This window comes from Cherax quadricarinatus, chromosome 58 (assembly GCF_038502225.1).
Source record: "Cherax quadricarinatus isolate ZL_2023a chromosome 58, ASM3850222v1, whole genome shotgun sequence".
NCBI classification, from domain to species: Eukaryota; Metazoa; Arthropoda; class Malacostraca; order Decapoda; family Parastacidae; genus Cherax; species Cherax quadricarinatus.
The window spans coordinates 1,987,937-2,003,009 of NC_091349.1; the positions used below are offsets into that span (position 1 = coordinate 1,987,937).

The following is a 15,073-nucleotide window of genomic DNA, read 5'->3' on the forward strand; positions in this document are numbered from 1 at the left end:
TGATTTGTCACTTTATTTAAAGAACTCAAAATACTGGTTTGCAATTGTCAAAGACTTTGTACACAGGTTAAATGGCATTCAGTCATGGCTACATAACCTCATAATTCTGTAATAATTGGCACAGGGAATAAATTTAATACTCATAAATTTACAAATGTAAAAATTCTTAATTATTTTTAACATAATTTCTTGTGGGTGAAGAGTTCTGTTAATGGAAGTATCCCCTGCATCTAAGTCATTTACACCATAAAACTAATTGTCTTAAAATATTGTATGACATAAATGCCACTATACATCACCTTAATCTACTAAATTTTGACTTTTCCACATAGCAGAAAAGTTTATCAAAATTCCCATTATCACATTTATACACAAAGGTAATATTTTATTACATTACATTGAAAAACATTTTAGTTTTGAGGCTGTCATTTACCTACTTTTTTTTTTTTTTTCTTTATGCCTATATTGGTAGAAAATTCAACATATATATAATTTAACACAGAGTAATGTTAATTTAAATTTACATTATTAATGCACACACTTACAAATATAATTTGCTCTTTACTCTCCATTTAGTGGATTATTTAAATTGTGGTATCCCTAAACTCCGGGAAAGATCACTAAAGAATGAGTGATGGCAAATGTTTTCTTTTGATCACTACTGTAGTGGGAAATGGCCGACTTGGGAAAAAAATACTCGGAGATTAATCAGAAATGAGTCAAACTTAAAATTGATGTGTAGTACCTCTGAGATATGATACTCTTGAATATGTATTTATTGCTTCACAACTTTTATGTTGTCTCCTTCACTTGATCATGGCTGCTTATATTCCGAGTAATTCTTGTAAAAAAAAAAGTTAAAATTTCTGTAAAATACAATAACACTGTGAATTCTGTATTTTGGTTATGGTACAATATTCTTTTATATTTGTACCTTTTATATAAGAATAACAGTGAAATGAGGGTAGATTCACTAATATTTTCAGATATATTTTATTAGGTATGGAAAGGATTCTGTGCCAGCTTTTTCCGTTCAAAGAAGGGTGTCTTGATGGTGGATAGCTTTTGATCCAAGGAATTGGAGCCCTTTCCCTTCCTTTTATCAAATATAACCTATTCTATAGATGCTGTATAACCCATACAGGTTTAGTGCTTCCCCATTAATGAAATAATCTATGCCAGCTCTACAATAATGATTAACATTATTTACAGTATTATAATGTCAATGAATGTCTTAATATTTAATAACCAGTTTAATGCATTTGACTATTGTATGTATATAACCTGATCAAGTTTTAGCTACAATTTAGTCAACCATCTCCAATCATAGTCTTTTTTACATTACAGTAGGGAGATTATTTATATTAACTAAAATTCAGTAAACCCATGTGGATCATATACGTAGTTTCTTAGCTTTGTACGAGGCATTACTGATGTACTTTAACTGTTTTCTCGATGGTTATATAATCTCCACAAGTCTAGTTTACAAAGATATATGCTACTCTGATACAACTCATAAATTCTTCTCAGAAAATAAATTTATCAAGACTGTCTGATGGTTAGCCTGACCCAGTTTTGAGTCTAATAATCATGTATTTCTTTTATCTACACGAAACAGTTTAATGTCAAATGTGAGCAAAATCCAACAAACAAGTCGTCAAATATTGGTCTTTTTAACGTATCAAATTAAAAACATGTTCTCCAGCGATTACGGAATTTAAATTACACACATGCATACAAAATTTACTTAGATTATTTTAATTATATGTTGTAAAAAAATGAAAACTTTTGTAAATATTTATTTAAAATATATTTATATAAAAATATGTTAGGTGAACATACTAAAATGACTGTGGAATTCACTATTATACAATTAACAGTAAGTAAAAGATATATTTTGACAACAAAGGCAGTACATATAGAATCTTTAAACACGGCACTACTTGACAACACTTAAATTATTATTATTATAATAAAAAAGAAGCTCTAAGCCACAAGGGCTATACAGAGCTGCTTAAATGCGTAGAGTATATTGTATTTTATAAGTCCTCTCACACTGCAATCAACTATATATTTAACAATATGGAATCTCCTAGTTCTTAAAACACTGGGGAAAATAAAATTGCTATCCAGTATGGAGATTATACTTGCAAGATACACCTAGATTAATCATACCAATGCCTAATTGATCCTTCCAGTATGCCAAACTGTCATAATTAATCATATATAAATATACTATCACACACACACACAGTAGGGCCCCACTTTACGGCGTTCCGCTAATATGGGCATTTCAAATTACGACCGAAACACACTATATGGCTCCCTCCACCTGACATTCTGATATGGTCACTGCGCCCCACACGGTTTGTTTGCATTCTCCCTGAGCACAACTCTCCATTATGTCTGGAAACTTTCCAAAATATCAAAGTGTTTAATGTTATTTCATATTTTATATATACATACTCTGATAATTATACTTGTGTGTACCTGTGCCTAAATAAACTTGCACAGTGTGCTGGTGTGCAGGTACACATTAAAATCACTAAGAGTGTCTTGAAGATGCCATGTTAATAATAAGACAATAATCATTCTGAGGCACATTAAATGTCATATATTACATTAATATAGACATTTTGATTAATCCATCTATTTTTTCAAAATTATATTATAAACATGCTACATAACATACAAATATGGTAAATACACCCACAGTAGAATAAATTGATGAATATGAGATGTTTTTCCAGTCGTCTTATCAAAGTGTCGGAAAGAATAATGTTTTCTCTAGTTCAACACCAAAGAAATGTATACAATAGTATTACCGGGGGTAACTGTAGAAAATTATTCTTTTTGTATGCCTTCACTTAGTGTTATTCCTTCTAAAAATGGTGTTACACAAGAATAGGAGTGTTGCTCTTTATTTATTCTACTTTACCAATGTGGAGACAACTTGCACACAATGTACGGTGTTTGTATTATGACATAAGCTTCACAGACATGGAAATGAACGTGTATCAGCCATAACCAGATACGTTCATCTGTTTTACATAATCTGTGGCTCTGTCCTCTCTCATTTACTTGTTCTCTCTCTCATTTATTTGTTTTATCTCGTTTACTCGCCTCTCACCCTACATTAAGACTACAAATATTTTGAGGTAAGTAATGAGTGTACTGTGTATGTATTTTACTCTTGTTTTTTAATGCCTATTTCTATTGCTGGCATTTGTAAGTGGAAAACAATGGCATTCTGCTTTCTGGTGGTAGCCTGGAACCTACCCTGCCATATAAATGGGGTCCTACTGTGTGTGTGCGTGCGTGTAAAGTCTTCTGTTCCTAAGAGCTGATTCTCAGTCATGGAGAGGACTTTCTTTGGGGTATTAACCTGGGAGGGTTAATAACCGAGGCCCAGGATAACCCAAGAAGGCCAAGCAGTGTGACTTCCAATATTTTCATTAGGGTTCAGATCCCCTTCCTTAAGACACTAACCAACTACTAGGTAGTTGCTGGTAGATAAAAATGGGTAACAGGTGTTAGGAGACTTGCCCATGTGTGTCCTGCCTGGGATGTGAATTCTGATCCTTTCAGTCGTGAACCAAATGCTCTACCACTGAGCTACATATGTACAACATTGAATAAGCATTGTCATCCACACCAAGTATTATTATTACCAGTTGTAAGTTGACCTAGGTCTTATGCCAAGGCATATACTTTGTCACAAAAAATGTTTTTGCACCTTATTTTAGCCCCCCCTCCCCCCTTCTATGAAAGATGTTAAGTCCAAAAAAAAAAAAAGGCTTATTTTGAAAGTGAAGACAGTTACTTTTCAGTTTTGTCTAAATACAGTTAAATTAGGTTAGGTTTTTTGTTTAAATATGGCTAGATCAGGTTAGTTTTTTAAACTTATTTGTTTAGACAATCACCATCACTAACAGACAAACCTGATAAATTTATTATGCATTAATCATCCTCAGTACCATCCAAGGAATAAGAAATAGTCCACCTAATGAATGTGTGTCCTTGAACTTGCCTTTTCACTGTTGCAAAATTTACTGTGCAGTACAGCAGCTCTAATTCTCAACTAAATTCACAACACACAATTTAAACAATTCACAGTAACAAAAGACATTACTATATACAGTACTTCCTATATTTAATATGTTTGTTTCTGCTCCTAACCAGCATGGACTATCAAATTTTGTCAGTTACACTTTACAAATGAAAATTTGGGACAAACTAATTATTTTAGACCTAGGAAAGAGAACCACTTGGCCTTTTTGTTTAGTTATCCTGGGTTATTACTCTTTGGATAAAAATCAGAGAAATTTCTTTCTCATCCTAGCCTAGTAATTTTCACAGAACTTGTTGCACTGACATGTACCAACAGCATGTCAGTGCATTATATACAGTTCAGTGGTTGGTACTGAGTTCAGACTTGCTGTTCACTGTTCAATATATCCACATGATGTTGTGTAGCTGGATAAAGACTAAAGCATTTGTAAATTCATATTTAAAATTAAACAAATAAAAATTATATACAATGTTGTCCATGATCACTGACTCTAAACATTAAGTCTAAGTTAATATAATCATACAAAATATTTACTACATGATATACTGTCCAATATAAATAAATAAATTAGTGTAGTGTGAAAAATTGGCTAATGTTCATTGTAAATTCAACCATAAAGAAGTAACCATGTAGGAAGACCTCAAGAGAAATCAAACTATTACTTTGGAAAGAATATAAAAGAATGTAGACTATAGTACATAATGATGTATAAAAATTCTGTAAACTAAAGAGATTCCTGATGCATATGTTAATGTTTAATAATTTGTGGATCAATACAAGCAGTTTAATCTGTACTAGAGGAAATGTTCACCCAGGGGTGCCTTGATACTATTGAAGGGTTCTTGGTCCAAATAGAGCAACCCTTCACTTTTCTCAAATCAAGCTGCATTAAACCCCTTCCTCACTCCTATCATTTTCAAGGTGCTGTATGACTTGTGAGTTTAGCACTTCACTATTAATAAAATATGAATATAATATGCTACTGTAATGACATATTCATAAGGAAAGTTGTGCTGGCTAGAGGATACATCATCACAGTGAAGGTCAGGTCGAGCCCAGCAAGAATCAGTTTTACAGGCAACAGACATAAATCAACTTGGGTACTGATCTATGGCAGAACGAGGTGCTACAGATTCTAGGCGAGTTCAGTCGGTAGACTACATGCATGACACTTCGCACCTGCCTACCAAACATGTTAAAAATAACTTTTTCCCATGAAAATACATTAGTTACAATAGTAGGATGGGTTTAGTGCTTAGTTATTATAATACAATAGTAGTTAACAAGTATATATTTCTAATAAAGAAATTATTATTATTACAATCAAGGGGGAAGCGCTAAACCCGGAGGATTATACAGCGCCTGGGGGGGTATGTGGAAGGCATTCAGGCTTAATTTGGGGAACTCTAATAAAGAAAGGCTTAGTTATACACAGCATTTCAGACAGTCTCAGCTAGGACTAACACTAACAGTATAAAAAAAAAAATTGGTTATACGTATATTAATGTACACACATAAAAATGTAATACCTTACTGTAATACAAAACTGAGCATTAAATGAAAGACAAAATTTAACTTGAGAGCATTAAAAAGCAAATAATAATGTACATATGCACTTTTTTTTTTTAATTTAGTCATGATGCAATTTGTAACTTGGAAGTAAAAGCATAATGGCAATTTAAGGAGTTACATTAAAAATTGTTTCTGGGGAAATACATTAAGCACACATTTTTTTTAGTTTGTTTCAAATTCACAGTTACAAGTTTGTAATTCAGTTGGTAAACTTTTCCACAACTTTGGCCATTTTATTTGCACTGAGCTTCCAAACAGTTTCAATAAATTCCTGTATAACAAACTTCAGAAATATGGATGCAATCTACTTGGTCAGCCGATTTGGAAACAAACTCTACTGGTTAGAGATTTGTCTTATAATCACAGCAAAACAATCTCATCTACATAAACTACAATCTCCATTGCCTGTCACCCACTCTCCCTCCCATCCCCTGATGAATCTTAAATCATGGGTTTACTGTTCAGGTGAATACAAAAAAAAAAATCAGTCTTTGTTTTAAGTGTGATGCCTGTGTGTTGTGTTAATTTTCCAGGAAGCGTTTTAGGTCAGCATTAGCATTACAACGAAGTGTTTTGAAGATATGGAGTGAATATAGTATGTAGAATATTAATATTTAGGTTAAGGAATTTAAATAAAGGCAGAATGTGCTGCCTAAAATTTCAATCTGTGATACTTCTAAAAGCTGAAAATATACATATATTCAATGTATATAATGCGGTCTGCTTAACTAGAGTCCAATCAGCATTCACATTTGTGCACTTATTGTCACCACTATATTTCTAACCTCCAATCATTATTATAACTAAAATGATCAATGCAGTTTTGCATTATTCTCTTTCCATATTAACAATGCTGTTTTAATATACCATGCAGAATTTTGCTACTTTAAAAAATAATTACAATTAATAATAAATCATACCACGGGCGGGGCTTGAACTCACGGTTAGCGAGTCGTAAAACTCCAGACTGACACTTGAACCACAAGTTCAAGCCCCGCCTGTGGTATAGATTGTTTGTAATTGTGTCAATACGATTTCATGCATTACAATTAACAATCTTATATTCAGAAAATTACATTAAACTTGACATCAAATAATCTTAACTACTTCTGTGTAATGCCAAGTACAGTAGTTTTAAGTTCTAGTTTCAGTATACTCAAAATGCTCTGCATAAACTATAATTTTTCAAAATATATGAAATAAATGTCAACTAATTTTGTATAAAGTATGTACATTTTTTAAAATAAAATTGACTATTTTGTTACACCACACAACTGCCTAATCCTGTACTCCATGTTCCTAACACTATAAACCTACCTAACAATACAGACCTGCCTGAGACTACCTAGTAGATTTATACTCTATTGTTAAACTACTAATATAAAGAACATAAATAACAAAATTTTTAAATTATGTGTGGTCAGGAACTCTTACCAGTGTGGCAAAGCATTGGTGGTTTATCACTACCCGTTTCTACTGAACTGTTACCTGTTCTGGCATCTGGGTTGGGCAGGAAGGTGAAGTCACAGACAAGAGAAAAATGGTCAGATGGATAAGCCAGATTTGGGGCTCGTCCTGGTCCCAGATCATCTTCTGTTGGAACATCAAGACCCCCTTCTACATGGAGGCTTAGTGGTGTGTAAAAGATATAATCTATGTTATGGCAGCAGTCCTGTTCTCCTCTTACTTTCCAAGTTGAGTAGGGCGGTTCCTTCCCACCGTGTAACAGGGCATATGCTGATGCCAGTCCTGTTCTTTCATCGATCATGGTAGCATATACTGGCTCACTTGGCTCGGCATTAAAATCTCCACATACAATGGTGGGGTGAATCTGACGGTGTTCACTCAAGAATGCCAGGAGGTCCTTGCCTTGCTCATTGCGAAGACTGGATAGCAGTGCCCCCTGACGTGCCTTCAGGTGGGTCGTCAATACCACCAGTTGTTTTCCTGAGGTTCGCTCCTCAAGTATCAATAGTATGGCTACCTGCAACAATGGCATTTAACAGAATTTGTAAATTTACATACAACCGTAAATATACATATCCTTTGAGAACTAAAATACAAAAAAAAAAAAAAAAATTAAAGTTAATCTTCTGGATTTGCTATATGTAGTACAGTATAATGTATATTAATATTTTTTTTACAAGCCGTATACTGTCATTATTTTCATCACATATTCTCTTATCAGTATTTAGTAAAGACTTTACTAGAGTGCATCAGATATTAGCAGTAGTCTGACTAAAGTGTCTGGTCAAGCATGTACATTCCCTTCAAACATAATTATTCAAGAAAATCTCTTACATTAGTGACAAATGAGCAAGCTTTAATATTATACCTGTAGTGTATAGCATATTTAATTATAATAAACAATACATACTTCTGTATGTATTGTTTATTATAATTACCATCTATACATTATTTAACAACCACAAGTCTGTACAAGTTTAGTAAAAGTGGCAAGAATTAAAATATGACAATTTCTGTGTTATTTTAAAGATCCAGGAATATAGATTACAGTAGTATATAAAGCAATAAGGGCTGACAGAATCAGGGAGTCTACCTACACAGTGAAAGAGGGTGGGCACTAAGATGAATGTACCACTCTGCTAGCAATGTCAGACTCTTTTTAATATTAAAACTACAGAAATGCACAAAAAACAAATGAAGAACTAAGTGAGATGTGTGCAACAGAAACAAATGTATATAACTCAATGGACAGAAGATGAAGTTACATGAAATTTAATACTGTTCTTTGGCATGATTTTTACCAGTACTAATACTGCTGTACCCCTCAAGGAAGGTTCCTTGATGTTGGTGAGGGGCTCTTGATTTAGGGAATTGGATCTGTGCTCCAGTTCCCCGAATTAAGCCTGAATGCCTTCCACATCCCCCCCCAGGCGCTGTATAATCCTCCGGGTTTAGCGCTTCCCCCTTGATTATAATAATAATAATACTGCTGTAGTGCAAATTTACCAAAGTCAGATGGTATGGTCAATAATACTTGATTTTAAAGTAGTATAACATATGTTGTACTTTTTAGACAGAACTTATCAATTTGACTTAAAGGATGGATTATTTTATCAAATAAGCCAAGCTTATACAGGAGGCCCCTGCCTTATGCACACCCAAGTTACACGCATCCATATCTGCAAACAAGACACTTGGGAAACAATTCAAGTTTTACAGCCAAATAACAATAGTACAAATGTGTGAAATACACTTTGTCATCCTTTGTACTATTATTTTCTATATAAACTTAGTACAGTACACTGAAATACCAAGAATGCAACTTATTTGTTTTGTTGTTTAAATACATCAGCCATCTTCCAACAAGGTAGGGTAACCCAAAAATAGAAGAAATACTTGCACTATCAATCCTTGTTTTGTCAGAAGCATGCTAAGGTAACAGTTCTGATGGCTCTCTGAAATACAGCATCACCCCTTCCTCAGAATGCAGGCACTTCACTTTTCACCACTAGGACTCAGGTACAGCTAACTAGTTTCCCAGAATCCCGTCATAAGTGTTACCTTCCTCGCACTCCAACAGAACATTAGGCAGTATTAAGCTATGTATGTTGCTAAAGCTTAGTTAGTTTTTATATGCCATATATATTCTAAGGAATATATAAATTAATATTTAACAAACTGCTGCAAGCCAGAACTCGACCCTACGAACCTTATACCGCCTCCAGAGACAGCACAATGTACGCATCGCCTTACCACTTGAGCCAGCGATCCTACAAGAATCATGCATGCAGCTGAGCTACACGTTTTTCTCGTGATCTGAGGACACTCGTGGCAGTGGTATCTCAAGGATTAATTTCAGCCTCCTCCTGTTTGAATATCCACCTCAACAAGCAGTCTATATAGCTATATAGCAATATGTTAAGAATTCTGAACCAATACAATATAGAGACAAACTGGATATCAGATTGCAGGGAGAGAACATGGAAGAAGTGAACGTGTTCAGATATTTGAGAGTGGACGTGTCGGCAAATGGGTACATACATATATGAAGGACGAGGTAAACCACAGAACTGATGAAGAGAAAAAGGTGGGTGGTGCATTGAGGTATCTGTGGAGACGAAGATGTTATCCATGGAGGCAAAAGGAGGAATGTACAAGAGTATAGTGGTACCAACACTTTTATAAGTGTGAAGCATGGGTTGTGAATGTTGCAGTGAGAAGGAGGCTGGAGGCAGTGGATATGATGGGCCTAAAGGCAATGTGTGGTGTAAATATTATGCAGAGAATTTGTAGTGTGGAAATTAGGAGGTGCAGGGTTACTGGAAGTATTATTCAGAGGGTTGAGTAGGGGTTGTTGAGGTGGTTTGGTCATTTAGAGAGGATGGAACAAAATAGGATGGCTCGGAGGGTGTATAAATCTGCAGTGGAGGGAAGGCAGGATAGGGGGTCATCCATGGAAAGGATGGAGGGAGGGGGTAAAAGAGGTTTTATGTGCAAGGGATTTGAACACACATTATTATTGTAATCATAAAGCACAAAACCTGCTTAGATATACAGCAGGCATGGGTGAGCATGTTAGGAGTGAGTGGCGACTAATGGTTTCTGGGACATGACAAGCTGTTGGAGTGTGAGTAGGGTAATATTTTGTGAAGGGATTCAGGAAAAGTGGTTAGCCAGACTTGAGCCCTGAAGGTGGGAAGTACAGTGCCTGCACTCTAAAGGAGGGGGGTTTGGGATATTTGCTATTTAGAGTGACATATAATCTGTCATATCTGCACACCTCTGGCAAGACAGTGATAGTGAGAATGATGGTGAAAGTGTTTCTGTTTTGGGTCACCCTGCCTCAGGATACTGGCAGTTTGGAGGGATATGTTGTGTATCTTTATATGCATATGCTTTTAAGCTGTTGTATTCCGGGCACCTCTGCAAAAACAGTGATTGTGTGAGTGAGATGAAAGTGTTGAATGATGATGAAAGTATTTTCGTTTTGGGGATTTTCTTTCTTTTTGGGTTACCCTGCCATGGTGAGAGACAGCTGACTTTATGTATGTATGTATGTGTATATATATTTATTTTATTATTTTATTATCACACTGGCCGATTCCCACCAAGGCAGGGTGGCCCGAAAAAGAAAAAACTTTCACCATCATTCACTCCATCACTGTCTTGCCAGAAGGGTGCTTTACACTACAGTTTTTAAACTGCAACATTAACACCCCTCCTTCAGAGTGCAGGCACTGTACTTCCCATCTCCAGGACTCAAGTCCGGCCTGCCGGTTTCCCTGAACCCCTTCATAAATGTTACTTTGCTCACACTCCAACAGCACGTCAAGTATTAAAAACCATTTGTCTCCATTCACTCCTATCAAACACGCTCATGCATACCTGCTGGAAGTCCAAGCCCCTCACGCACAAAACCTCCTTTACCCCCTCTCTCCAACCTTTCCTAGGCCGACCCCTACCCCGCCTTCCTTCCACTACAGACTGATACACTCTTGAAGTCATTATGTTTCGCTCCATTCTCTCTACATGTCCGAACCACCTCAACAACCCTTCCTCAGCCCTCTGGACAACAGTTTTGGTAATCCCGCACCTCCTCCTAACTTCCAAACTACGAATTCTCTGCATTATATTCACACCACACATTGCCCTCAGACATGACATCTCCACTGCCTCCAGCCTTCTCCTCGCTGCAACATTCATCACCCATGCTTCACACCCATATAAGAGCGTTGGTAAAACTATACTCTCATACATTCCCCTCTTTGCCTCCAAGGACAAAGATCTTTGTCTCCACAGACTCCTAAGTGCACCACTCACTCTTTTTCCCTCATCAATTCTATGATTCACCTCATCTTTCATAGACCCATCCGCCGACACGTCCACTCCCAAATATCTGAATACATTCACCTCCTCCATACTCTCTCCCTCCAATCTGATATCCAATCTTTCATCACATAATCTTTTTGTTATCCTCATAACCTTACTCTTTCCTGTATTCACCTTTAATTTTCTTCTTTTGCACACCCTACCAAATTCATCCACCAATCTCTGCAATTTCTCTTCAGAATCTCCCAAGAGCACAGTGTCATCAGCAAAGAGCAGCTGTGACAACTCCCACTTTGTGTGTGATACTTTATCTTTTAACTCCACGCCTCTTGCCAAGACCCTCGCATTTACTTCTCTTACAACCCCATCTATAAATATATTAAACAACCACGGTGACATCACACATCCTTGTCTAAGGCCTACTTTTACTGGGAAATAATTTCCCTCTTTCCTACATACTCTAACTTGAGCCTCACTATCCTCGTAAAAACTCTTCACTGCTTTCAGTAACCTACCTCCTACACCATACACCTGCAACATCTGCCACATTGCCCCCCTATCATCCTGTCATATGCCTTTTCCAAATCCATAAATGCCACAAAGACCTCTTTAGCCTTATCTAAATACTGTTCACTTATATGTTTCACTGTAAACACCTGGTCCACACACCCCCTACCTTTCCTAAAGCCTCCTTGTTCATCTGCTATCCTATTCTCCGTCTTACTCTTAATTCTTTCAATAATAACTCTACCGTACACTTTACCAGGTATACTCAACAGACTTATCCCCCTATAATTTTTGCACTCTCTTTTATCCCCTTTGCCTTTATACAAAGGAACTATGCATGCTCTCTGCCAATCCCTAGGTACCTTACCCTCTTCCATACATTTATTAAATAATTGCACCAACCACTCCAAAACTATATCCCCACCTGCTTTTAACATTTCTATCTTTATCCCATCAATCCCGGCTGCCTTACCCCCTTTCATTTTACCTACTGCCTCACGAACTTCCCCCACACTCACAACTGGCTCTTCCTCACTCCTACAAGATGTTATTCCTCCTTGCCCTATACACGAAATCACAGCTTCCCTATCTTCATCAACATTTAACAATTCCTCAAAATATTCCCTCCATCGTCCCAATATCTCTAACTCTCCATTTAATAACTCTCCTCTTTTATATATATATATATATATATATATATATATATATATATATATATATATATATATATATATATATATTTTTCCAACAAGTCGGTCGTCTCCCACCAAGGCAGGGTGACCCAAAAAAAAAAGAAAGAAAATCCCCAAAAAGAAAATACTTTCATCATCATTCAACACTTTCACCACACTCACACATTATCACTGCTTTTGCAGAGGTGCTCAGAATACAACAGTTTAGAAGCATATACGTATAGAGATACACAACATATCCCTCCAAACTGCCAATATCCCAAACCCCTCCTTTAAAGTGCAGGCATTGTACTTCCCATTTCCAGGACTCAAGTCCGACTATATGAAAATAACTGGTTTCCCTGAATCCCTTCACTAAATATTACCCTGCTCACACTCCAACAGATCGTCAGGTCCCAAGTATCATACGTCTCCATTCACTCCTATCTAACACGCTCATGCACGCTTGCTGGAAGTCCAAGCCCCTCACCCACAAAACCTCCTTTACCCCCTCTTTCCAACCCTTTCGAGGACGACCCCTACCCCTCTTTCCTTCCCCTATAGATTTATATGCTTTCCATGTCATTCTACTTTGATCCATTCTCTCTAAATGACCAAACCACCTCAACAACCCCTCTTCTGCCCTCTGACTAATGCTTTTATTAACTCCACACCTTCTCCTAATTTCCACACTCCGAATTTTCTGCATAATATTTACACCACACATTCCCCTTAGACAGGACATCTCCACTGCCTCCAACCGTCTCCTCGCTGCTGCATTTACCACCCAAGCTTCACATCCATATAAGAGTGTTGGTACTACTATACTTTCATACATTCCCTTCTTTGCCTCCATAGATAACGTTTTTTGACTCCACATATACCTCAACGCACCACTCACCTTTTTTCCCTCATCAATTCTATGATTAACCTCATCCTTCATAAATCCATCCGCCGACACGTCAACTCCCAAGTATCTGAAAACATTCACTTCTTCCATACTCCTCCTCCCCAATTTGATATCCAATTTTTCTTTATCTAAATCATTTGATACCCTCATCACCTTACTCTTTTCTATGTTCACTTTCAACTTTCTACCTTTACACACATTCTCAAACTCATCCACTAACCTTTGCAATTTTTCTTTAGAATCTCCCATAAGCACAGTATCATCAGCAAAAAGTAACTGTGTCATTTCCCATTTTGAATTTGCTTCCCCATAATTTAATCCCACCCCTCTCCCGAACACCCTAGCATTTACTTCTTTTACAACCCCATCTATAAATATATTAAACAACCATGGTGACATTACACATCCCTGTCTAAGACCTACTTTTACCGGGAAGTATTCTCCCTCTCTTCTACACACCCTAACCTGAGCCTCACTATCCTCATAAAAGCTCTTTACAGCATTTAGTAACTTACCACCTATTCCATATACTTGCAACATCTGCCACATTGCTCCTCTATCCACTCTATCATATGCCTTTTCTAAATCCATAAATGCAATAAAAACTTCCCTACCTTTATCTAAATACTGTTCACATATATGCTTCAATGTAAACACTTGATCTACACATCCCCTACCCACTCTGAAGCCTCCTTGCTCGTCCGCAATTCTACATTCTGTCTTACCTCTAATTCTTTCAATTATAACCCTACCGTATACTTTTCCTGGTATACTCAGTAAACTTATTCCTCTATAATTTTTACAATCTCTTTTGTCCCCTTTCCCTTTATATAAAGGGACTATACATGCTCTCCGCCAATCCCTAGGTACCTTCCCCTCTTTCATACATTTATTAAACAAAAGTACCAACCACTCCAACACTATATCCCCCCCTGCTTTTAACATTTCTGTCATGATCCCATCAGTTCCAGCTGCTTTACCCCCTTTCATTCTACGTAATGCCTCACGTACCTCCACCACACTTACATTCTGCTCTTCTTCACTCCTAAAAGATGGTATACCTCCCTGGCCAGTGCATGAAATTACCGCCTCCCTTTCTTCCTTAACATTTAAAAGTTCCTCAAAATATTCTCGCCATCTACCTAATACCTCCCTCTCCCCATCTACTAACTCCCCTACTCTGTTTTTAACTGACAAATCCATACTTTCCCTAGGCTTTCTTAACTTGTTTAACTCACTCCAAATTTTTTTCTTATTTTCATTAAAATTTCTTGACAGTGCCTCTCCCACTCTTTCATCTGCTCTCCTTTTGCACTCTCTCACCACTCTCTTCACCTTTCTTTTACTCTCCATATACTCTGCTCTTCTTATAACACTTCTGCTTTGTAAAAACCTCTTGTAAGCTACCTTTTTCTCTTTTATCACACCCTTTACTTCATCATTCCACCAATCACCCCTCTTTCCTCCTGCCCCCACCCTCCTATAACCACAAACTTCTGCCCCACATTCCAATACTGCATTTTTAAAACTATTCCAACCCTCTTC

At 36.7% G+C, this 15,073-nt stretch overlaps 1 protein-coding gene across 2 annotated transcripts in view; it reads right to left on the minus strand.

Moving 5' to 3' along the window:
* Positions 1–15,073, minus strand: part of cu (NADP/NADPH phosphatase nocturnin) — a 69,580-nt gene continuing 54,507 nt past the window's right edge. For both annotated transcript variants that reach the window (XM_053790095.2, XM_053790096.2), the window contains exon 5: positions 1–7,628. In XM_053790095.2, coding sequence (XP_053646070.1) covers positions 7,065–7,628 — 564 coding nt within the window. In that variant the 3' untranslated portion in view covers positions 1–7,064. The remainder of the gene's footprint in view (positions 7,629–15,073) is intronic.